At 38.1% G+C, this 25,027-nt stretch overlaps 2 protein-coding genes across 2 annotated transcripts; both read right to left on the bottom strand.

The window, feature by feature from the left end:
- On the bottom strand, window positions 1–5,170 carry LOC137390945 (uncharacterized). Its single transcript, XM_068077259.1, has 8 exons — window positions 5,069–5,170; window positions 3,961–4,150; window positions 3,805–3,864; window positions 2,909–2,968; window positions 2,354–2,616; window positions 1,118–1,807; window positions 568–759; window positions 1–356 (listed from the first exon to the last, which is right to left on the bottom strand). Exons 1-8 carry the CDS (start codon window positions 5,168–5,170, stop codon window positions 267–269), a joined length of 1,647 nt encoding a protein of 548 aa, XP_067933360.1. The 3' UTR covers window positions 1–266.
- A 1,342-nt stretch (window positions 5,171–6,512) lies between these two features.
- Window positions 6,513–23,548, bottom strand: LOC137389746 (dual oxidase 1-like). Its single transcript, XM_068075832.1, has 27 exons — window positions 23,405–23,548; window positions 22,367–22,557; window positions 21,811–22,012; window positions 20,691–20,857; window positions 20,236–20,399; window positions 19,815–19,984; window positions 19,401–19,558; window positions 18,161–18,351; window positions 17,215–17,327; window positions 16,924–17,055; window positions 16,634–16,795; window positions 16,146–16,345; window positions 15,799–15,984; window positions 15,614–15,688; window positions 15,250–15,385; window positions 14,362–14,455; window positions 13,826–14,004; window positions 13,274–13,567; window positions 13,000–13,170; window positions 12,680–12,910; window positions 11,566–11,706; window positions 10,595–10,876; window positions 9,967–10,196; window positions 9,099–9,241; window positions 8,729–8,906; window positions 8,361–8,489; window positions 6,513–7,012 (listed from the first exon to the last, which is right to left on the bottom strand). The coding sequence occupies exons 1-27, from the start codon at window positions 23,502–23,504 to the stop codon at window positions 6,890–6,892; spliced, it is 4,542 nt and encodes a 1,513-aa protein (XP_067931933.1). The 5' UTR covers window positions 23,505–23,548; the 3' UTR covers window positions 6,513–6,889.
- Window positions 23,549–25,027: the final 1,479 nt, after the last annotated feature.

Genomic DNA, 25,027 nt, shown 5'->3' with positions numbered 1-25,027 from the left:
ACTTGTACGCAAATCGATGGTGAACCTCAAATGAATTACTCCTTTGGAATACCTCTCTTCGACCTACTTAGCATTAATAAAAGTTTGAATCAGCTGTTGTTCAAATAAATATATAAAAAATATATCTTTTCAATTGATTAAAGTATAAAATTGTTGAAGGACTGATTGTCTCTCAGAAAAATGAATACTTGTGTATTTCACTAGAATTGATTTATTAACATAGCAGTCTTCAAAGGAAGATAACTCCTGGCACGGCTACAAACAGGTCATTTTTCTTGCTTGTCATTTTTGCCATAGTCTACTATCACCTGGCCATCTGTGGCATCTGTTGGTGGAATCAAAAGCACCGTTGAGAACTATAAAAATGTATAACAATTTCTAGGGTGAGTTGTGCGCTATAGCTGTGTGTAGTAGTTGTCTACCCACTATCATGTCAAGGCAATCAAACATAACCATGCAGGCCTGATACAGGCTTTCAAGTGCAAGGAACGATGATGCTGTGTTCTGTAAACCAAATAAATTAAGACATGTGTAAAAGAGAATTAAAAAGAATGCTAACACGCAGACCTCTTCAGTGTTGTTAGTCCAGCAGCCTGTATTGGCATAAACTATCTGGTTCCCTCTATAGTTTTTATACTTCTTCAAGTCCCATCTGTGTGTATGAGCCAGCACCAACACGTCTTCATCACAGCGTCGTATGAACTTCTTATAGTCGCCAGTAGCAGCTTTCAGCATGTGAAAAACATCTTGTCTGCCGACCTGACCAAAAATTATAATTGTTGGTAACAAATATTTTTCGTTTTGATGCTTTATATAATGTATGAGCTGGTTGCATTAGAGAAAACTAGATAAAAATATGGGTTTGTAACATAATATTTGGAGTTAAAAATTACAATACAATGTTGGCTGAACAAGTACAACCAACCATGTTATAACATCCTGTCAACTTTCCTGAAGGCAGTAGGTGGGTAACTTTTTTTCATTTCAATACAAAAATTCATTGTTTAGTGACAGCTTTTACAATGAATAACTGGTATATGTATATGACTCAACTTATTAGTTTACTTGATTTATATGAATAAAGGATATATGTTAATGTTAGAAGGTACATCCATACCATGGCACCACACAGCCGCATCAGTGGGTAGTCAAGCAGGGTGTCCAGACGAATCCACTTGTCAGCACCGACCTTACACTTGGCATTACGCAAGAATTCAATGTTTTTAACTTTGAACGCTCCTTCGAATAGGGTTTCAAGTAAACTACGCTGCTGGCCGGGATGTATCAGGGTATCGACAAGGTCATCTTCAAGCGCAGCAGGCACCATCGATAACAACGTTGTGGCCAAACCTATAAGCAGGTCTTCTACTTCTGATTGAGCCTCTTCTTTACCTGCAGTGGCTACGGCTCGGGCTATGTAATAGCCTATCGGCCGATGAGATAGCAGATTATTGGTATGATGCAGCATGTAGCTATTGAATATGTCCCACTCATGTCCATGTGCAAATCTAACTCTATGCTCTGCGTCTTCACCCGTTTGAATTCTTAAAATTAAGGTGCAAGGTACAAAGGTCACAGGTGCATCAAAGATGTCTGCCACATCTTGTTCGGTTATCTCATGATCATGGTTTCCTCTCACATAATAGACTTTAACTGAGCAATCATTGACAAGTTTGTTTACAGCAGTAGAAAGCACAACGGCAGCCTCCTTCCACATCTCGACTCTCTCCGAATTATTAGGTGGTACCTCAGCAAACTTCTCCAACCACATTTCAAACACATCTCCTAGCAACACCACGCAGGCCACCTTCAAATGACAAAATTGTGCAAGACCTTGGATAAATCAGGGCACTATTGTAGTTATTATGTGCTGAATGCTATATTTACATGCGCTGGCCAAATAAGCTATTTAAGAACGTTGTGGGGGTGTTGCTATTTGAACATAACAACAGCATCTCTAATTAGCTGATAAGGGAGTTTCAGTGCCTGTCACTCATATCATTCTTGAACAACCGCGCTTGTCTTACCATGATTTCATTACTAAAAGGGTTGGTTGTGTCTAAGAAAATTTATAGTAGGAGGTTTTGGTACTTCTGCAACATGATGAGGTTACTAGCAAACTGTCAGTTGTTTTACTCTCTTTGCTAATCAGCATCACCTGTCTCTAGTCATCATCCCCCCTCCTCCCCCAGCCTCTAGTTGTCATCACCTGGTATTAATCAGTATTACTTGCCACATGTCATTGCCACTAGCCTTTAGTCATCGGCACCTGTCGCTAGTCATTGTCACCCTTTCCTTCCATTAGTCATAAACAGCCACCAGTCTTGGCTCACCGCCTTTGCTGTCAACTCACCTCTGTTTTAGCGGTTTCTAATATGCCATTGAGATATTTTTCCAATTTCCAGTCCATGCCCTTTGCCCAGCTGCCTCCAAGGTGCAAATCACTCAGGGCTATGACCTTGCGCTTCTCAACCTCCCGAACATCTATCTCGTCTTCCAAGACACTGCAGAAGCTATCATTTGGCAGGGTATAGTTGAAATCTTTTCTACGTTTCTGCGGCCAGTTAGTTTTGCGGGTTGATACATCAATCTTTTCTTCACTTTCTGCATGTGGCACTAAAAATAACTAATTTTTAGTTCGTTCATGGAGCACAACACTTATACGAAGGTATAAAAGCCAGCTTTGCTGTGAGCCAACCAGCTGGTAATAGATTTCTTGCAGCATTGTTTCATTTCAGATGACAAACTGAAGACTTGTCACCAAACAAGAATGCACACCAATTTGGTCTTCTCAGAAAATATGCATATGCTTATGATAATCGAAGATTAGACTTGCCAGGAATGTAAAAAAAGAGAGCAGTAGGTGGAGCCAGCTTTTCACAGACCAGACAACTAAGATACTACTCACATGAGGCGCCGACATCAGTGACGGACACGTAGGATGCACTCCCATGCAGAGCAATAACCCCTTAAACACAAGTACAGTCTACAAGTTACAGTTGCCACATAGGGCTAGAAGTAGTTATACATTGTGATAAACAGTTATGAGAGCTAAGGCTATAAGGGTCAGGTGCACACAAATATGAAAAATGCAATAGCGAAAGAAGCCAAAGAAGGAGAGTTCTGAGCATTAGTATCAAGAGAACATTCTCTTACAGCCGGGTTCCGCTTGTAGGCTCTCAAGCTTCTGATCTGCACAGTGTTTATTGTGTATAAACAGGCATACAAATATCAAACAAGGTTTTTACTATAGTAAATTCATAGAGTAAATTTATAGAAGTAGACCCACAGACTTAGTTCACAATTACAAGTTTGTTCAAAATGTAAAGGTATTAATTTAAGAGTCTTCCATTGAAGTTTGCAGAACTCTGCAAAAAATATTTATCTGTTTTGCTTTTCAAAAATAAAACCCCAAAATAATCTACTAATTTACCATACTGTATCTATCGCACTATATCTACCGTTCTGTATCTATCGTGCCGTATCTATCGTACCGTATCTACCGTACGGTATCTACTGTACCGTATCTACCAAACTGTATCTACTGTACCGTATCTACCATACTGCGCAGTGCTTTCGCACTAAGCTGTCTTTTCTGCTTACTTATAATCTGACTGGATTTTCACACTGTACAGCCAAACCCTTGCCAGACTCTTGGAGCTGACAGGTTTTTTTCAGTACATAGCAGTACATCACTGACAGAATGACTAGTGACAAAACATGCAAGACACAATCAGGTAATCAGTGCCATATTTAGTTGAATACTTATCTGGTGATAAGTGCCACATGTACGTAAATACTCACCTGGTGATTGTGTCATACTATCTGTAGGTGAATACTCACCTGGTGATTGTGTCATACTATCTGTAGGTGAATACTCACCTGGTGATTGTGTCATACTATCTGTATGTGGATACTCACCTGGTGATTGTGTCATACTATCTGTAGGTGAATACTCACCTGGTGGTTGTGTCATACCATCTGTCACGTCGCTGCCATTAACTGTACCAGAAGAGAAGTCAAAGTTAAAATGAAGTTCTTGCTCCTCAGGCAGTGGAAGAAGACACTCGGAGTAGTCATTGACCTCCTCTGTTGTAACTTTCTGTGAGTGAAGAGCTTTTCTCACATACTTCGCGCATTCTTCCTTGCCCTGTCACATGACATAGACACATGATAGGCACAAACGAAACACACTCATGACATGCAAGCATGACACGAACGTGCACCCATGAGTCACACATAACTCACATGCATGACATACCCACCTGGCATGTGCTTTTGGTATTCACATATGGCATGTGCTCTTAGTATGCTCACATGACATATGCCCTTGGTATACACACATGACAGGTACATGCTGCTATTCATAGAGGTCATGTGTAAGTGCACTTCCAGACACCTGTAACTAAGGTATGCTGGCAGCTAGTCATAGGTGATTGGAAAGACCTTCCTCATAGCAACAAACGACAAAAAAAATTTTGCGAAATGCGTTAGTGGATTATTGCTTTAGTCCTGTATGTGTCACTTTGGTGTGTTTTACAAAAAGGAAGATGTCTACGGAGTCAGAAGTCAGAACAGGCTGTCACTTTTATACACACACAACCGGGTCATAGATGCATCTTCATTGTCCTCTGCTCAACTCATCACAAGAAATAAATCAAAGTCTGATCATAACCATTGATTACTAGACTGATCGTAGCCTTAGGAAAGAGAAGCGAGTAGAGCATCTAAATAATTAGTAGTCAATCTGCACACATGAATCAGATAGAGAGCTCTTACCTGGGCACATGGTTCACAGAACTCCTAAGGAACAAGTTATTATACATGAGTCATAATTGTCAACAATGTTGGTAATCATCTGGAGTATGAGTATGATACGCGTTCACCATTAAATTAGTCTAGCTCCTATTTTGGGAATGCTTACAAAAGTGCCAACCATTAGATGAACCTCCTTTACTGCGTTATTGAAGGGACGCAATTCCTCTGTCCAACACCTTTATTATAAGCTCTTAAACAGAGTTATATCCTGACTCTCATCACAATCATGATCAAAATTATTTTCACTTACCTTGTCATTGTTATTGTTGTTGTTGTTAACCTCTTTTTCTGCCTCACTGGCCTCGGCAGCATCTAGAGTCAGGGTTCCCGAAGAGGTGCATGAGTTGCCCATAGTGATCAAAAGACAATGGGCTGCCAAGACGTCGCATCCAGAGCGGACTGAACGCAGTATCACTGGCTGACTACCGCTCTGTTGAATAACAAAGCCTTATCTGTGAGGTCATGGACTTTCTCTGATATTAAAATGGCTCACCTTGGATGCTATCAAGTCATTACAATGTGTTCATACAATCAGGTGATAAGGCATTACTGGTGATACAGCCTACGCAACAACAGAAGAGCAGCTAATCATTTGACATGAACTCAAACATACATAATAGCATGAGGTTCACAGTAATGTTTAGAGGACTTTAGCACGTAGAAAATAGCTGATAGAATCTAGGCTAAATTGCAGCTTTAAACATTGGCGAAATTGCTATTGACAACAAACTTTTACAATTGATCTCATCAGTTTTAATAACTTTAAAAACTCTCATACATTGAATGTAGAATACCTTTTGATTGCAAAAAGATACAAACATACATTTTTCAATTTCTGAAATAGCATTAAAAAGTCTTTTAGCAGGTAAATTAATTTTTTGTATATAATTATTAAGTTGCAGAACCTTTGATATCTGTCAAGATTAAGACTAGTTTACAATCATATATCTAGAGAATCACTCTAAAGATAATTTAGACTCAAATATTAGAAAGACAACTCCAAACCTTAAAAATAATAGTTAATTTCAGTATATATGCGGAGATAGTCTGCACTATATGCAAATAAATAAAAACTCTTGTATTTCATGTTATAAATAAAAACAGCTATAAGCTATTTCGGTCTGTATGGAATGTTCGTATAAATAGAACTACAATATTCCGTTACGTTACTTCGTAACCAGCACAGATGTTGCAATACTGTACTGAAGTAAAATGCATGATGTAACATTACTATATACGTAAATCCCTCTTAATTCATTAGACATTAGATATGTGGTGGTAACTGGCTCGTTAGTTTAGTATAGCTGTCATATCTAATCATCACCTCTTCTAGCTTGTGCTATTCCTCTCGAAATGCTATTTATGGCTCTATGAGTAGATGAGTAAACAATACCTTCTTCTTATGTGTAACATAGAGCTGCATGTAGACTTATATGGTATATAGAACTAGTATAAGTTTAGGAACTAGGCTCAGCTTTTATAGCTGCCATATTCCAAGTCTGAGCTGTATGATACATTGTGATATTGTAAAAGAGTATTACCTGCTAAAGCTCGTATAGACATCTCCAAGTAAATCTGTTAGAGCTCAAACAGAATAAACCTCTCACGGGAGATTTATAGGCAACGTTCATTGCACCACTTTCATACGATCTTAAAATGAAATGGCTTTATACAGCGAGAAAAACCAGCTTCAGTTTAATGGATCATTGACCTTTATTTCTAAATAAACTCGATCTGACTAAATAGATGTGAATGGCCATAAAACAATAGCTGTGTCGAAGTGTAGCCAGAGTAACTGCGTATTAGATCACCTTAATGTACCGTAATCATAGATTTCACTCAGATGCGGTCATACAGGCTTTAGTTTTAATAAAACTGCTAACTAAAAATTATAATTTCCAACTTATAGTAAATATTAAGAACGTTGCTGATAAGCAGAAAAGTCCAACAAATCAACATGGAATAAAATCAAAGGACTGCCGTGACTAAGAGCCACTAGTCTTATAAAATAAAAGATAAAAAATATATAGCTACTGTTTATGATTAGTAAATGAAGAGGGCATAAATGGTGTTAGAAGTTTTCATAGTGGTGTTGAAACTGAGAATGGGTGGTGGCTGATGACTTTATACAAGCCTGCTCGACTCCTTTCGTAAGAGCGGGAGGTCCACAGCTAAACACTCCTATATTCTTTACCTGTAAACAAAGCAGCAAATGTCACAAGTACTTTAGGGGGCCACTCATGGTAGCTTACTAATATGATAGCACTGGTTGTATGGCTGCCACATGCTGCATTTCATGGAGCTCTTACTGCTTTCTTCAGCTCATAGACAACATGCACTTATTTAGCCAATGGCTACGGCTAAATAAGGTTAATCCTCCAATAGATAGATTTTGTTAAATAATAAAATTGTAATATTTTATAGTAGGTCTATTCATTTTCAAAAGGGGAATGTTTTTAATTAGCACCATGATGTGTCATTTCAAACATTGATGAGTCAGCAAAATAGATGAAAAAATTCTATATATGAACATTATGACTTTATTCTTTTATTTGCTAGCTTTACCATTCACAGCAGCACAATGAAATCTGAAGTTTGGAGTTGCAATATCTACTGCTTTATGAAGATATACTACTTTTTAGCAGCATTATGGATTAATATTTGATGGTCGACTCGTTTGCTTGAGCGATGTTATTTTTGATGAATTCAACTTAGAAAATTGTATTCTCCCAGTTTCTAGTGATCTTTGCTGACGTGATGTCAGTCCATAGCTATGTTTATACCAATTTTTCAATGTATTGGCCGATGGTCAATCGCATTTGTGTCACGGACAGCAACTCGTAGACAACTCACACTTATAGACAGAACACATACATATATACAGCGCATTCATAGAAATAGCACACTCATAGATACAGCACACTCATAGATATATTACAGTCATAGACATTGAAAGCTTATAGACATACGATACCAATAGACATATTACAGTCATAGACATATCACCCTCATAGACATGAACACTCATAGAGATATCACACTCATTGACGTAGTACACTACTTAACATTGTACACTCATGAACATATAACACCAATAGACGTATCACCCTCATAGACATAGGACACTCATAGATACGGAACACTCAAAGACATATCACACTCATACACATAGGACACTAATAGACATAGGACACCCATAGATATATCACAATCATTGACATAGAACACTCATAGACATATCACACTCAAAGACAGTACATTCCTTGACATTGTACACTCATAAGCATATCACACCGATATACATATCACCCTCATAGACATAGAGCATCCATAGACATAAAACATTCATAGACATATCACACTCACACACATAGGATGCTCATAGACATAGAACATCTATAGACATAAAACATTCATAGACATATCACACTCACACACTCGGGATGCTCATCGACATAGAACACCCATAGACATGGAGCACTCATAGACTGATATGTATATAACTGAACACATGTTTTCAAAAGGCAGATATGGCTACTCACCCTTAAATGCTCTTCAGAAATTGTCTTGAATATTTCTAGAAATTTGGGTCGACCAAAATTGGTCGTGGCCTTTAATCCAGTAAAAAGACTCGCACCTCCAAGTTTTTTAGCGTGTTCTTCAAACACATACTGCAAGCACAAGAGTGTGTGTCAGCTCTGCTGAGGTACAGACGTTAAGGATTATTTTGAAACTAAAAGGCAAGTTGTACATATGAAGGTGAGAGTGGACACTGTGTCACGAGGTGTGATGATGCACCATTGAAGCATTAGGTTAGCTTGAAGCTTAGCCTTGGTCTGTAGTTTTAAGTTCTACTCAGCAAATAGCAAATGCTCTCAGGCTAAGTTCATGTTAGCAACAGTAAACTCACCAACATGCTCGTTCGCAGATCGAATCCCTGAAAGAACTGTGTTATAAAGATGTTGGTAGAAACGGTGCTGTTAATATCCACTTCCTCTACCTGCTTCAAGATGTCGATAAGCCACTCAAAACTGCGTTGGTTGTTTGTGGACCAGATGAAGTAGACTTTTTGGCATTTAATTTTAAACCTACAAAAATATTTTATAACTTCTAAATTGGGTTTTCCTCACACACCACTTATCGGTGCAACTTATGTGGCTCAACAGATAGTTACTTAGGTTAACGCTAGCAAAAAAGGGAATACTCCGGTGCTAACTGTAAGCGTTTAAAATCCATGGAAGACTTTCGTCTTGGAGATTTTAAGAAGCAACAAGGCTCACCTGTTCTTTGTTCTCATCATGTGCACAAAGTCTTTAAGTATAGAAGCATATGGGGTGACGCCAATACCAGCCCCAACGAGTACAGAGACCTCAAAGTTATACCAATCCTGTTGACCAGAACCAAAGGGCCCATCAACATAGACCTACCAATCATAAGAGGGATATACATGTATATTGAACATATTATTTTTACAGAACAATTTTTTTTGTTGGAATGTATCCTAGATGCATTGAGCGCAGAATCAACAGAGACCATTATTGTTACAAGTTGTAATTTATGTTAGCACTAGATGAATGCCCGGCTTGCACAGGTAATAAAAAAGTTTTTGCACAGAAAACTTATTTTTAATCAACATATTTAATTACTATTTTAACATTTAAATTAAGGTGTTTGTTTATATCTATGTGTGTCTGGCCAATGCACAATTCAAATATTTGACTTATGCATTGGCTGAACACATGACGATTATGATTGAGCTTATAACTGTTACGCATCATGATCTCTCATGCAATCATGATCTTCAAGCGTGCTAATAGTAACCGATAGTATTTTCACAAGCGTTGCATAAGTATGTGTGTAATTATTCCACAGTCGCCTGTTTGCAGAGCTGGTGGTTCCGAGTTAAATTCCAGTGCGAAGTGGAATATTAGTTCCAAGATTAAAATCGCTATAAATGAACACATGAATGACAGATGACAGACAGATGAATGACAGATGACAGACACATGAATGACAGATGACAGACAAATAGTAAGATTTATTTATATAGATGATGATGTTTGTTAAAACGCTGCTTTATTGCTGCCCGACAGTAGCTTGCATGTGGCAAGACACGTAGGTAAAGGACTCGTAGGTAAAGGACCTTACGTTGGGCATCTCTCGCTCATTCCTCAGGCTTGCTTCCATCACACTTCTCAAATTCAATGTCCACGGACCGACTCCTCGAACATGGAGAGACAGGAAGTCCTCATGTGGCGAAGAAGTCAATGTAAATGGATGATATTCGTGTACACCGAGAGCATCACAAGCTATTCTAACCCACATTCCTGACTTGTATTCAAAGTTTGCGGGGCGTTTGAACAAAACCCTTGTCACATCTTCAAATAGAACATTAAAAATTGTTAAAGACGTATTAAGCAGATCAATTTCTAAGATTTAAAAAACATACTTATCCTTCAAAATGGAGGCTGATACAATGTCACTCTTTTGGCAGTAAGAGTCATAGAGTCAGTAACAGTCTATAGACAGTATGATCATATCAATAGTAGGGAGATACGCTGACACTCTTGGCTAATAAAGAAAGTAAAGAATTTGTAAAATGAGCTGTGTTTGAGGATTTACAGAGAGTATTGCAGAGAGCGCTTGTAAGCTTGGACTCTGGTCTTCTCTCTAGCCAGTGGCAACAGGAATTACAAAACACAAAAGGAAAAATGAACGTGAGCAGCTATTTATAGCCAAAATGGAATACATCTCGGTAATGCTAAGAGCTACTTACTAGATGGTAAAATGTCTGCCTCTATTATCTTCAGCTTCATCTTCCTTCTAGTGACACTGAGAACTTTGTCTATGATGTATAGAGTGCACGGCCCGATAAAGTAGGTGAAGAACTGAGGCTTCTGTGTGAGCCAGAGCAGGCCGTGAACAGTCATAAGTATATAGAGGAATATGAAGAGCTTGTGTACAATCCAGAAAGTGCTGTGCATGTAGCGTCGGGCTGTTTGTGACGCGAATATGTACATGACAATCAAGGTCAGAAGGAGCAGCACCCCAGTCACGCCTGTCAATATATGCAATTGGTTGCTATTAAATATTCACAGTACGTGTTGCTTTTATGGCTTTCTTTGGCAGATATGAAAATTGGTCAATTAACTAGGGCAATTTTTAAATATAAAAACTAAAATATCATGAGTAATAAATATTTTTGCATTACCATGCTTTCAAAACTTTGTAACTAATCAGCCAATTACTTTATATTTATTTTGTTTTTCTTGTTCAGGCCATATATTTCAATGTAAAATATACCAAAGTTTAGGCTAAAAGGTTTTGTAGTGTAATATTAAAACAACAGAGCTCTAGATAGGAATAAAACAGTGTAGGTTCATTACATAAAATAGTTTTTAAAACACTCATCTTCTCAGTTAGTTTCATCTACATTGTAATTACTTGCATTCTTCAATCTGAGTAGCGCAAGTAAAGGCATGAAACATTTATTAGTTGAGAAAGAAAAAAGTCAAATATTCTTTGAAACAATTTTATCTAATTTATTAAAGAAAGGGTTCTTTATTAGCGGTGATGTGTTTAGTTTCTATTGCACCTGTTGGTATAAACACCAAAATATGGTTGTCAGTTAAACCAGTCAGGTAGGGTGTGATCAACTGTACTTCAAGTCGTCACTAAACCAGCAGACAACAGGATCGGCCACCGACATTAACAGTTTACATGTATGTCGAGGATGTTCCAACTCACCTGGTAAAGATGTGTACAGAGTTGGTCCGACTCTGATGAATGCATCCGAGTCATAAGGAGTTGTCTTAAAGAAACAGGCGTGGCTGGCCGGTCCAGATGCCAGAAAGTAGTAATTGAATCCGTAGGCAACTGTGTGCACGGCTTCAAAAGATATCAGCAATAGTCTCATTTATAGTACTCAAAACTGGGGGTACTTACAGCAATAGTCTCATTTATAGTACTCAAAACTGGGAGTAATTACAGCAATAATCACTTATAGTACTCATAACTGGGAGTACTTACAGTAATAGTTACACTTATAGTACTCATAACTAGAAATATTTACAGTTATAGTTAAAAACATAGTACTTATAGCTGGAAGTAATGAGAGTAAAACCTTGAGACTACAAGTTAATCCATTCTTTTATGTTTCTTGTATTAAAACAGCCATATGTGGAACAAATGTTTTTGCTAACATAGGGTATGCAGTATTATATACACTTATAGTACTCATATGTAGTATTTTGTTTGACTTACTCCAGATTTAAAAAAACACTTAAAAGTACTTAAAGTTCTTAAACAGAGTATTAAAACAAACACATGACATTAACTTAGGTGAAAGACTGAATGTAACAACATAAATTTCATGTTAAACTAAGTTAATAAAGTGATAATTGCTAAAAAGGTGTTTTAATATAGGTACAATATTTTGCTTTGGAGACATTTACTTTGGAGACAGGTTTAGGTTGACAATAAAATCTGGCCTAACTTACTCTATCTTACAGTAAATGTAGTTTAATTAAATTAATTAATGTATTTATTGTTATTATAATGTTTTAATTCTAATTTTTACCATAATTTTTATCTTTACTTGCAAATATGTTACTTTGAAAGTGAAGGTAAAAAATGTGGATTTAACTTTGTATAGTAGAGACAAGCATTTGCTCCAAGCGGTACATCCGTGAAGGTGATGGTAAGTAGATTTAACTGTGTTCTGTTAAAGAACTGGTCGAAATCGTCTATATATAGTTTTGAGTCATTCAGTGACATGAGTTCATAAAAACTGTCATATCATGAGAATAACTTTAGATAATTATGCAGAATCAAGTTCAACTAGGATGATGAAATATCTTACCGGTGAATGCCAGGGCAGTCCAAGCGACTATCTTGTGAAACACGATGTTCTTGTCAAAGGGGATGTAGAGATTGAGTACAGTTTCTCTCATAAATCGAACCATATTATAGCACATGGTTATCAGAAGAATGGAGAAGGTGAAGGATATGACTTCAGCCGCCCCTCTTGCAAACGCTACTCCTAGGCTAAGCGTCTGTCGTGCCCCATTGTGTTCATTAGAGTGGTAGTAGTCTACAGGAAGAAGGTAATAATATTTCATCTAGCTAAAAGGTCAGCGTTAAGTGAACTGAGTCAGATAATTTAACTTGGCAGCCACTCACAGATGAATCTCTCGACAAACAGTCCAGTGCAGACGGCATAGAAGAAGAAAAGGACAGCTATTTCCCGTTTTCTGTTTTCGATGTAATGAATAAAGGCCTTGTACTTGGCGGTCTTTGGGTCAAACTTGGGAGGGGCTTCATGTTTGAGTTGAAGACTTGCTGGCTTTTTCGCTAGAAATACCAAATAATTCACGGCATCAATTTCCCTCTAGTCAGATGAGACACATATAATGCCATAGAGCTATCATAGTTTAAAATTATAAAAGTTACTAACCATTCCTTCTGTCAAGTGTTTGGTCCGGGGTGTCACAAAATCCGATTCTAGCACTGTGAACACTCGCTGCATCATCGCTGAAGGCTGACTCAAGGTCATCGACAGATAAGGAAGATGCGGAAGTGGCGAGGGAACCGATATCTCGCTGGCTGTAGTTGGAGCCACGCCTTACCGAATCCTTGCTGTGTAGCACACTATTCATAGAGTCTGGTAGGGACTCTAGTTTGAGTTGTTTGTGACTTGTGCCGAGAATCTTTGACCGTGTCTTCTTTGGAGCAGGCGTCTTTTTAACACCTACAGTAGTGTAACAAACAGTGACTTCTTGATGTGTCTGTTAGTTCTAAGGACAATAAGAGACACTCCAGAAAAAGACTGATGATAACAGACTAGCTTAAAATCTCAAGTTCATAGTTCCAAATGACATCAAGGAGATGTTCAATAAACGTGTTAATACTAAAAAACTGACAAAAACATGTAATAGCAATTAATTGTTGAGCAATTACCACAATAAATTCATACCAGATGGAATGTAATACTAAAATAATCGGCTACCTTTCCAGTCGACTCCAACTTTGAGCATGAAGTTCTCATCCTTACTGGTCAGCAACCTTTTGAACTCGTCAAAATTAAGTTCGTCTTTGTCAGAGAGACCGGCACAGTCGTACATCTCATTGACGATCGGTTCAAGGTCGGAGTTATGCTTGCTAGGGCCTGCCAGATCTACCAGTGACCTGCCATATACAAACACACTCAAACACGCTGTTTCATACTATGTTAGGTACGCAGTAACTCGTTCAAATATCCCGAACCAATTTGCTATCTCAACCTTATGAATTAAAGGAGGAAGTAAGAGCAATAAAGCAACTTAACCTTGACCTTTCTGTCGTAGACTTAGAACTGAGCACTTGTGTACTATTAGAAACATGATTTTGAACACTTTTTTACTATCATAGACCTGGGAACTTGAACACTCATTTCTAGTTTAGATATTATAAGCAATGCATTTGCTGCAACTAGTTGGTGTGGTTGTATTTGCTAACCTTGTCTGTTGCGCAAGTTTCACCACTGCTAGTAAGTTCATGACATACCTGACCACTTGGGACATTTCTGTTCTGGCAATCTTTCCATTTCCACTGAAGTCAAACATATCAAAGAGTAGTTCCAGTTTCCTGTCCGGAGAGCCTGTAGTAGGAGATAATGATAATAGATCAGGCTACAGTGTACGTTAGAACACTTCCGCTTGACAAGAGATTTTAACACTTATTAAAGTTTTCGGAAATTTTCAGGAATAGCTAATTTACTTTACTAATGCTGCAAATTGATGTAAGTAGACCAAGGATAAGTGTGATAGAAATGTATTTATAAGGAGTTACAGTATTTCATAACCTAATCGCTACTGTTGGTAACTTTCTACCGATAAACACCTGCTACACAAAATGTGACACACACCGTTATTTCCCTGAATACTCAGCTGGATGGTGGGTAACTTATAAAAGGCTAAACATGATACGGTTAGAATGTCATATTAAAAAAGAGGTACTGTATACTTACTTTTTCGCTATTGTTTTGGATTTCACTGCGAGAGTTTTAATATTTACAAGAGCTAAAATTGATTTCTGAATATAGTAGGTAGTTTTAAAGAAACTAGTGAATGAAGTAGTAACTAGTAGTAACTACTTACTACTAGTTACGTCTGGTTACGACTGGTTATTACTAGTTACTACTACCACTACTATTTACCACTAGACAGTCTCATATTCTTAACATTCATTGTGCAAAGACCTGTAACAAAGTATTGCCTAAAATATATAAAAGCAGGCTGAAGATTTTGTGTTTGTTAAAAGAGCGCAAATGAAACAAGCACATAAAATGCAAGAGATAACTTGTATATAAAATATCAAAGGCGATCTTGTCTATTAAAGAGCAAAGGCTATCTTGTCTATCAAAGAGCAAAGGCTATCTTGTTGTATACTCACCCTTTGACATAATAATAACAAGCTCAAGTATTTCTCTGAACCTGAGAAATCCTCTTTTCTGTTTGTCAGCCACATTAAACATAAGCTCGACAAATCTAGAGTTTGCCTTCATGCCAAGAGAGTCAGCAAACTCTTCCTGCAACGTTCACAAGCAATCTTTAAATTCTGTGAGTAGATATTCACTTGAATATAACTTCTACATTAACGCAAGTAAAATAAACTGCAGCTTCTCTTTTGCCTCTCTGATAGATGAATAGGAACATTACAGTTTCTCAAGGGTTGTCTTCTCTATTTAGGCAAAATCCTTTGATCAGTGTGAAAAAATGTTCTCCAATGAACTGCAAAGATTGTATGTTAAACAGACCTTAGAGATTTCGAATTCAATGATTTCTCTGTTAGTTGCTGGTTCCCTCGATCGCATATCGCTGTTATTGAAGGCCTAAAAGTAATAAATGTTTAAAAATGTACGAATTCTCTCGATATCAATAAATAGCTTTATGAAATGGAAGAAATGAGACGTACAGGATTCTTAAAGGTCTCATGATTTACCTGGGCAAAAACATTCCTGAAAAATGAATTGAGATTTTCCTTTCTCCGGGACTTGGTCACAGCCCTTCTGGATATTGCCTTCCAACTAGCAGGCTGTCGAACTAGCAGTTTACCATTTTCATAAACATATGTATTCAGTTTGGCGCAGAACCTCTGGCTATGGTCATGAGATGAAAAGCGAAGAACCTAAGAGAAATAGATGTAAACAAAGATTAGTTAGACAGGTTAGACAGAGGTCATATTACTATGTAGTACTATGTATGCTACAGTCTTGTAGTAGCACATAGAATGGGCCGCTACTAGGCTGTTTATAGCGATGAGATAGCTGCTGACTTTTAACCACTCACCAAATCATAGCTCTTGGGCAACTCTATGAGAACTGTAAATGGAGACTTGGGGCAGACGTGTACAGTGAGAATCTCATAGACAGCGAGATTAGCAGAACGTATAGGAATCCCTTCTACAGTTTGCACATAGAGGACATACTTGCTGTTGTCAAGCACTACTCTTACGTTTTTCACTTCCTCTTCCCCGACCCACTCACTTGCTGCAATTCAAAATGTAATAATTAGTTCTATTGTAACATAGTAATCTAGAACATGTGCACCTCTGCTTCAAGCTAGACAGCATATAAAAGGCATGGTCAGTGTCAGTGATGAATGTCATAAGTCATAACCCATCTGTTCATCAGACATGTACAGACAGGTCATAAAGTTAATGCTGTGTGATAGAAAGTGGTAGGTTCACAGGCTAACAACTCTTGAGAAAGCGATAATAAACAACAAGCCTGACTAAGACTACGATGCAATATTTGAAGAGGCGGACAAGGGCTTACCATAAATAACATTGCCGGAGTCATGGCTGGGAGCGGTAGTTAGATTTGTCATGTTTGCAATTGCGCTCACAGAAGCATTCAACTCCTTCCTGTAAACTTGATGGCCCTGTTTCCTCCTGTTCTCTGATATGGTGTAGGCTCCATAGGCTAACCCGATGACAACTGCATAGGAAAGAATATGTCAAACAGTTGCAATGCAGTAGCTGTTCATGCATTGAACTGAGTGAAACTTCATCAACACGGGGAGCGTTCACTACTCCCCGACTTCAGCACACAAATTATTGCCTTACCTAAAGGGAACAAGCCGATCCATATCCAGGAAGCTATAAAAGCAAACTCATTCCCCGCGAAATAGTCAAATGTCTTGAGCCCTGAGCAGTCTGGCAAATTCGAGGCATTGTAGAGTGGAATTTGACATCTAGCTATGTAATACAATGCAACATTATATAATAGAAGATGTTATTTTATATTTTAGTTTTTAGTTATTAGTTTAGTTATATTTTAGTTATTTTATATACTATACATGTAATTCATTATAGAATAGCGCAAAATAATATAAGATGTTAATGTTATTATATTACCATCTTTGATAGAGAATGCATCGACCACATCGACAAACTCGCCAAGGGCCTTGGCCAAGACATCAGCCATCTTTATAGCCTTAATCTCAGCTATTTCATCGTCCTCGAATAGCCTGCACAGACATAGAGGGTTTAAGGTGGGTTTCATTATACAGGCATCGGATGTCACTTGGCAGCACAACGTCAGCTATAAATTCATCTAGTTTTTCTATCAACAACCATAAAATATTCTCTGTACACATTATACATTATTATTTATATGACTCTTTTGGTGCAAATATAAATTAGAGATTTGACAAAAACTGAAAGAGCAAAGCAGTTTCTCATGTGGACGTGACTGATGACATCTGTATGGCATGTGATCAAGGGTGTTCTCGGAATCCTACGCATAGCGATCACACACACATAGGGTACATGTGAGCTGTTTGATTTCCAGTTGCTCACATTTCCAGTCGTCCCGATTTTAGGACAATTGACATAGTTTCTGCTTGAAAAAGTTGAATAAGGTCAGTTGACAGTTGATAAGCTCATGGGTAGCCTGAGATCTTTAAAAATATTTAAGATTTTAGACTACAATAATTGAAGAGTTACCACTTATAACAAACGCTATCAGTGTCTGCTAAAATGCTTTATTTTATTCATTTGCGAGTCTATTGTTCAATAGAGTTATTAGCTTGTTATTCACATGTCACGAAAAGTTGCATGAAGAGGATAACTCCAGGTTTTTAAGGACTCATGAAGTAGTAAATAAATCACCTACCCTATTCCACAAAAGATTTTTTTAACATTTTTAACATCTACGCATGTGGAATCTAAAAGCATTGTTTGGAATGGGAGTGGTATCGAAATATCAAGTGCCATAACCTTAGTTGTTTAGCTCAACCAGGAATACATATAGGAAGCAAGTGTGGTATTTTCTCATCTCCTAATCAGTAAAGAGACTTACCCATTGGGTTTGTTTTCAAACCAGAAGAAGTCAGCATCCCTTAACCTCGTCAACTGCCGCTCTATTGTCGTTTTGATAGTGTAGCCTGGATAGGTCTGTGTGGAGTTGTCTCTCTCTAATATAGCGAGTATGAATGTATCCATGTTGCTCATCTCACCATAGAGGTCTTTAAGGACTTGCTCAGTTTCTTCCTGTTAAATACAATAATATCTAGCATTTACTCAACTCACCAAAGTCAAATGACTGGGGTGCTGGGGTGATAGAGCGCTGAAAGGCTGCCGTGTCAAAGATTCAAAGTGCTAAGGCTCTGTGGCACACATAGTAAAATGTTTCCGGTTACTTCAGCATTGACCTTTGCTTCTGATGGCAACTGTCAATCTATGTTTGTTCATTGACATTTGTCAATTGGCACTTGTTAATTGATACTTGCCAACTGTCGACTGCCAGTTGTCAATTGACATTTATCAATTAACAAGTGTCAATCGAGGATTGACAATCTTAAAATCATTGAAGATAAACAGTTGCATCAGGTTTGCATCTTATGGTTCCTATGTCAACTGAGAGCAAGTACCACTACAGGCAAGCAGTTGGATACAGTATTTGCCATACAGCCATAGATTGCATACTTATTCATGTTAACACAATAACTAATTGGTTGTTTTTATTTGAGTTTCATGACCTCCAAAATTGATCAGTAAGACTTGCGTTAATTTCAACTTTGTTGAAACTAACAGACTGTAAGTATCCAACTCAAATGTTTATTGATAAACACACATTTCCTCTACAGCAATTAGTAATTTACATGTTCTTTTCTTATACTGATAAGGAGTCGTTGTACCAGATAGTTCGTAGACCAACAAACCTAACATGTGTTGCAATCTGATTGGTGAGCAGATAAGTCTAATGAACAGTGCTACGGTCTATTTCCTCAAAAATCTACCCCCAAGATTTCAAAGTGGTAGCAGCCTATCATTGGCTGTGATAGGCTATCCTCGATTATAGAGTCGTGTTAGCCAAACATAAATTTTTACTAGGTACTCGTGATTTCATAACTCATGCCTTTTTAGAGAACCGGTAATGCTACACAGTAATGGTTAGTATTTCATAAGACCTGTCTCAGGTGGTATGCCATAGCTAACCTTTAGACAAGGAAATACGCACGCGCTATCAAAGATGGCTGGACATTTACATCTTAGTATAATTGATGTGATAAAGGTACGAGAAATCATACTAAACCTACTGGCAGATTCAAGTATGGGAACAATTCAATCCAGTTGTCATAATGCTGATGATCGGCTACGAACCGCTCACCGACCTTGACACCAAAGTCTCTGGCTCGAATAATGTACTCGGCCGCAGCATCCATCCTTGAAAAGTGCAGAGGACCAAACGAGTAGTCTGCAAACCATACCAAAAGTTATTAGCTTATTTTAACGTCTATTACGTCTGTGAAATTACAAACAGTGATTATGCAGTAACCTTGAGTGTTGTTGTCATCACTTATACGCCTATCAATAACTTTTAAGATGATATTACTTGCGACACACGTTATCAAGGTATTTAACAATCAATATCCATGAGGCTTCAAAAGCGTGGCACGATTAACATCCTGTGGGAATATGTTCTAATGTAACCGAAAAAGTGGTAATTATACCAAGCAAATCCTCGGCTATGATCTGGTCTTCCCTTTCTGCTGGCATCGCTGCCAAGCCTAGCAGGATATTTCTAGCGAGGTCACCTTCATACTCCTCTATCAACCGCTGTCCATCGAACCAGGATTCGCAGAGTCTAATGGGTTGATCAGCTCCACAGCCGCTTTCTTGCCTAGAGCAAGAGCATATGTTAACGATGTCCCCGCAACACCCCAATTTTCTTCATGACAAATGCTTCATACAGTAAAGCAAGCAAGAGCTATATAAATATTCAATGATAGAAATGATTCAATTCTACCACACTACGAGCCATCAATCACCACCAAGATTGACAACGCTCATCATAGGAGGGGACTTGGCAATTGGGGGTTCTTTAGAGAGATTGTACTCAAATGTGACGCCGCAGGGATTTACAGAACTTACCTGACAGGTATTCCTGATGGCATCAAGGTCATGACCCACTTGGAGGCTACGGCAGCATAGATGGAGTCAATCTGTGGAGCGATAGAAGGCTCATATCGTACATACGACAGATCGTCGGCTGTCTTGTTAAGGAGGAGGGGTAGCCACTCATACATGATGATTGACTAAAGGAAATATATTTTTGTTTTAACTAATAGCACCGCTATATGAGTTGACTGGAGTACACACAGCTTGCCGTGTTTACAACGAGTCAATTTTTTTACAAAAGCAATTTCATGACCATGCTAAACATTAGAGCCAACGTCTGCTACAGTAAATGCATCTGTGCTCAGCAAGGCATAAGCTGTGTCTCAACTTCTCCTCAATATAATGACAGAAGGAAATGGAATCAGTCTATGCTTCACCAGGGCAATAAATAAATACAATTGCAAATCTCAATATACCATTGAGCTCACCTGCAAAACTGCGGTTGTTTTCAAACGTGCTTTGACAAAGAGCTCACGATCATTCAAAGATGAACTTTCAGCTTGCATCTCTTTGGCGACAGCGTTGTGATATCTCATGAACAATATCGACAGCGACATGATGGCAGGATTTTCATGAGCTCTTTTGTCACCAAAAGCTTAAAATTCAAATACAATAATTCATATCAAGAGTAAATGATAATTTATTGATATTATCAAATTCTTTGTGTAGTTCTATCACAGTGCTAGCTAAGGTGGGTATAGTTCTATGGCCGCAAAAGCCAGTTGACTAGTTTTAAGGCAGTACACGCCTAGTTTAGGACTTATATGGCCTTACAAGCTCCGTTGAATACTTCTATGACAGCACAAGATCAGTTGAGTACTTCTATGACAACACAAAATCAGTGGAATACTTCTAGGACAGCACAAACGATTTGAATACTTTTAGGACAGCACAAGCCTATTTAAGTACTTCTATAGCAGCTCAATCCCACCTTTTCTACGGAATCAATGCAGGAACCACTCATTCAAGACTACCCTCAACAGTAGTAATTCAGTGAGCACTTCTAAGTGACTACTAGATTGTAATTTCTACTTGCTAGCACGCCAAAAGTGTACATGATCCGGTAAGAGAGAGAGAGTGGCCTTGCTCAAAGTAATGATGATAAAGATCCACAGTTCTACACCATTCCTGCTAACGGGAAACATCTAATTCATTTTTGTTCCTTTTCATCTGCATTTCTATTCTCTAAATATGCATGCCTTTAGCAACATGAATGAAAACTGTAAGATAGTGGAAACGGGAGAGACTAGAAAATGCTAGTAAAAGTGATTGAAAGACGACTAGCTCTGGACAGTCGACTCTCTGTCGGCTCTCTGTCGTGTACCAATAGCCTCTGGGCTGAGGCCCTTCACCCTAACATATAATCTTATTATCTTAATAAATAGAATTTCTCGGTGACAGGGAAGATTTAGTTGCATAGCATTGTGACAGTTTGGCACGACTATGAGTTATTTTTCTATGCTTTCATTGAGTCATTCTACATTATTCTTCATTATTATACAAAGTGAATGCCACAAGTCCACAGACGAATACAACTTTCCTACTTACCCCACATTTCAGTTGGCTTCGCTAACTTATGGCTAGAGGGAGGGGGAAAGTTATCAAGAGGAAGGCCTTTTTTGTTAAGAGGCGGTAGACCATTGTCATCCAGGTCAAGCAAACCATCTTGAAACTTTCTAAGCGCGTCTGACCAGAGACCTGATGGGCCATATATGAAGCTTCCATCTATCCAGCTCGTGGCACCATTTACCTACAGAGCACAACAATAGCAAACTATAAGTGTATTTTGCTGCATGGTTTCTAGGCTTTTCAATGGCATGATATGTTGGCAGTTATAATGCAAATTAAGTGCCTTCGGTTACGAAACTAATAGACAAACAAAGAAGAAACGAAAGACATGAAATATGTGAGAGGCATAGATAATCTGGAATCCGCTAGTTTGGTTCTTTTAGCAATAGAGCCAGTACAGTTCTCCCTGTCTAGGACTTCTCTAGTGCAATAAAAAACTAAGAGATAGATCATTCATGACAGTTCATGCTACCGTAGAATAGGCACAGTAATGTAGCCATCTACATCTAAGTGCCAATAAAGCCCAGTTCAGTACCTGTTTTCTAGGGTTTGCGGAATATACTCCTGTTTTCTTATCATAATTGGAACGATATACAGGCATCATTATCATTTCTTCTTTTTCCCTGTTTTTTGTGAATGTAGAGTCATCACTAACGTCTATGCCGCAGAGCTCCCTCGGACACGAGGGCTCATCTATATCCATAATCTCACGCGAGATCAACTGACCTGCGAAGCATAATTAATCTAAACTGGATGAGAGAAGAGAGAAGATGAGAGATGAAAAGCGAAGTAGGCTGAATCAGGATGCAATACGGTTTAACATCTGAGCATTTGATGACTGCAGTTTAAAAGCCATTCATTGCGTCAAAAAGTTTTGTTTTGTTTAGTAAGAGGCCAGACCTATACTTTTTGTTTATTAACATTGCGCTATGCGTTAAGTTAAATCATCTTTCCGCTTTACGACAGCTTATCAATTTTGTTTTGCAACTTTTGTTAAGAAGGGCACTTCAGAATAGACACTTCCTGAAGGGTGAATAAGTTGTTTCCTCAAAATGTGCACGTAGACGAGTTGAGTAAAAAGGAAGCCGGCCGTGTAACGATCTCAGAGTCATAAAGAGTTTATAGAGAATGAGCTGATATACTTATGGACGGCAGACCAAACTTGTCCTATTTTTCATCACTGAAACTTTGTTAACTTCCATATCAAACTATTATCAGCCATTATCCCAATTAATTAAGGCAGAGAGGAGACACCCTGACAAGGCACTTTTGTAGATAAGATCAGAAATCAGAAATAAACCAACAGTGTGATTCGTGGGAGTTACGAAGGAATGGCCAAGCTATACAGTTTTATAGTTTTACAGTGTGGGTTTTATAGTCATGTTACCCAATCCACTTAACAATACAATAGCTTTGTTTTAAAAGGATTTTCTCTAAATTTAGCTATATAGATTTGATGGACAGCGAACAGTGAGAAGTAAAACTTCTTTGAAAACCTACATCCTTGCTACAGTTGCTAGAGAATTATCGGTAGCACTCAGTATTAGCTGTTTGGATAAAATTGAAAACTCACCAAAATAGGGGAATAGGGCTGTAAATGTAGGAGAAGCAATTCCAGAAGGCCCTTTTAGCAAGTTTCTTGTAATGTGGCGAGCATTAGGTCCTGGGGCCATCTTTCGAGTTTTGTCCTCATAGCGGACTGGCCCAAACTGACTATCGGTTATTGGTTGGCCTGTGCAAGACGATTGGGTAAGGCTATGTTCCAGCATATAGATACACAGAAACAGAGACAACTTTGTAACTAATAAAGGTTATACACATTTTCTCTACCCTGAGCGAATTGCTCCTAATGAAGTGTTTCATAAACAATGTACCGATTTAAAAACTGATTTTAGGGTCTTTCAAGGCAGGGTCGAGAGCAACAAGTACAACAGAGAGCGAGGAGGTACTTTGGTAGACATAGACGAAGGGGTAAGTTAAAAGGGAGCATCTTTGATAGTAAACAGAGAATACACTTACCTATAGAACCCCATTCTGGATGTGATGGATTGTTAAAGAAGCCTTCAAATGATCTAATAAGGGATGGATTGTATTTAGATGTCCGTGGATCTACAGCGCCTGTATAGCCTGCAGTAAAAAACTCTATTATCAAAAATTCAGTAAATACCTCAATTATTACAAAGACATTTGCAAACATGCCCCCCAGTCTCTCACTAGGTCGAAGAAGCTACTAGCCTGTGATGAGAAGAGCGCCCAAAGCCAGCAAGAAGAGCTCCATGCCGGTCTGTTGTATTTCTGAGATTTTAAGCTACTAGAGATCGATCAAGTAGCAAATGGTGAGCATGCTATTCAGCAGAACTTTATGAATTAGAATGTAGGAAAGAGGAGCACCGCTGCGCTTAAGTAGTCACGAGGAATCAAGCTGATAGCGTTAGCTACCAATCTGGAGTAAATACTGCGTATAGAGAGCGAGGAAGCTCATGGAATTGAGAGATGTCATCATAATATGTGGAAGCTATGATTGATGATCATCAAGTTACAGGAGAGGAACTTGTGGGACAAACAGAGCTATAATAGAGTCTTAAGTACAAACATAGAGTCATAATAGAGAAGTCTGTAGTATAAACATAGAGTTATAATAGAGAAGTCTGTAGTATAAACATAGAGTTACTATAGAGAAGTCTGTAGTATAAACACAGAGTTATAACAGAGGAGTCTGTAATATAAACATAGAGTTATAATAGAGGAGTCTGTAGTATAAACATAGAGTTATAATAGAGAAGTCAGTAGTATAAACACAGAATTATAATAGAGAAGTCTGTAGTATAAACATAGAGTTACTATAGAGAAGTCTGTAGTATAAACACAGAGTTATAACAGAGGAGTCTGTAATATAAACATAGAGTTATAATAGAGGAGTCTGTAGTATAAACATAGAGTTATAATAGAGAAGTCAGTAGTATAAACACAGAATTATAATAGAGAAGTCTGTAGTATAAACATAGAGTTATAATAGAGGAGTCCGTAGTACAAACATAGAGTTATAATAGAGAAGCCAGTAGTATAAACACAGAATTATAATAGAGAAGTCTGTAGTATAAACATAGAGTTACAATAGAGGAGTCTGTGGTGCATTTTGGTCAATTCAGGTGGCAGCAGGATTATTTTGAGCAATTCAAAAGCACAGTTTAGTTCA

Source organism: Watersipora subatra, chromosome 3 (assembly GCF_963576615.1).
Source record: "Watersipora subatra chromosome 3, tzWatSuba1.1, whole genome shotgun sequence".
Lineage (NCBI taxonomy): Eukaryota > Metazoa > Bryozoa > Gymnolaemata > Cheilostomatida > Watersiporidae > Watersipora > Watersipora subatra.
The sequence above is the reverse complement of the archived record's forward strand: the minus strand, read 5'-3'. Positions and strand labels throughout refer to the sequence as shown.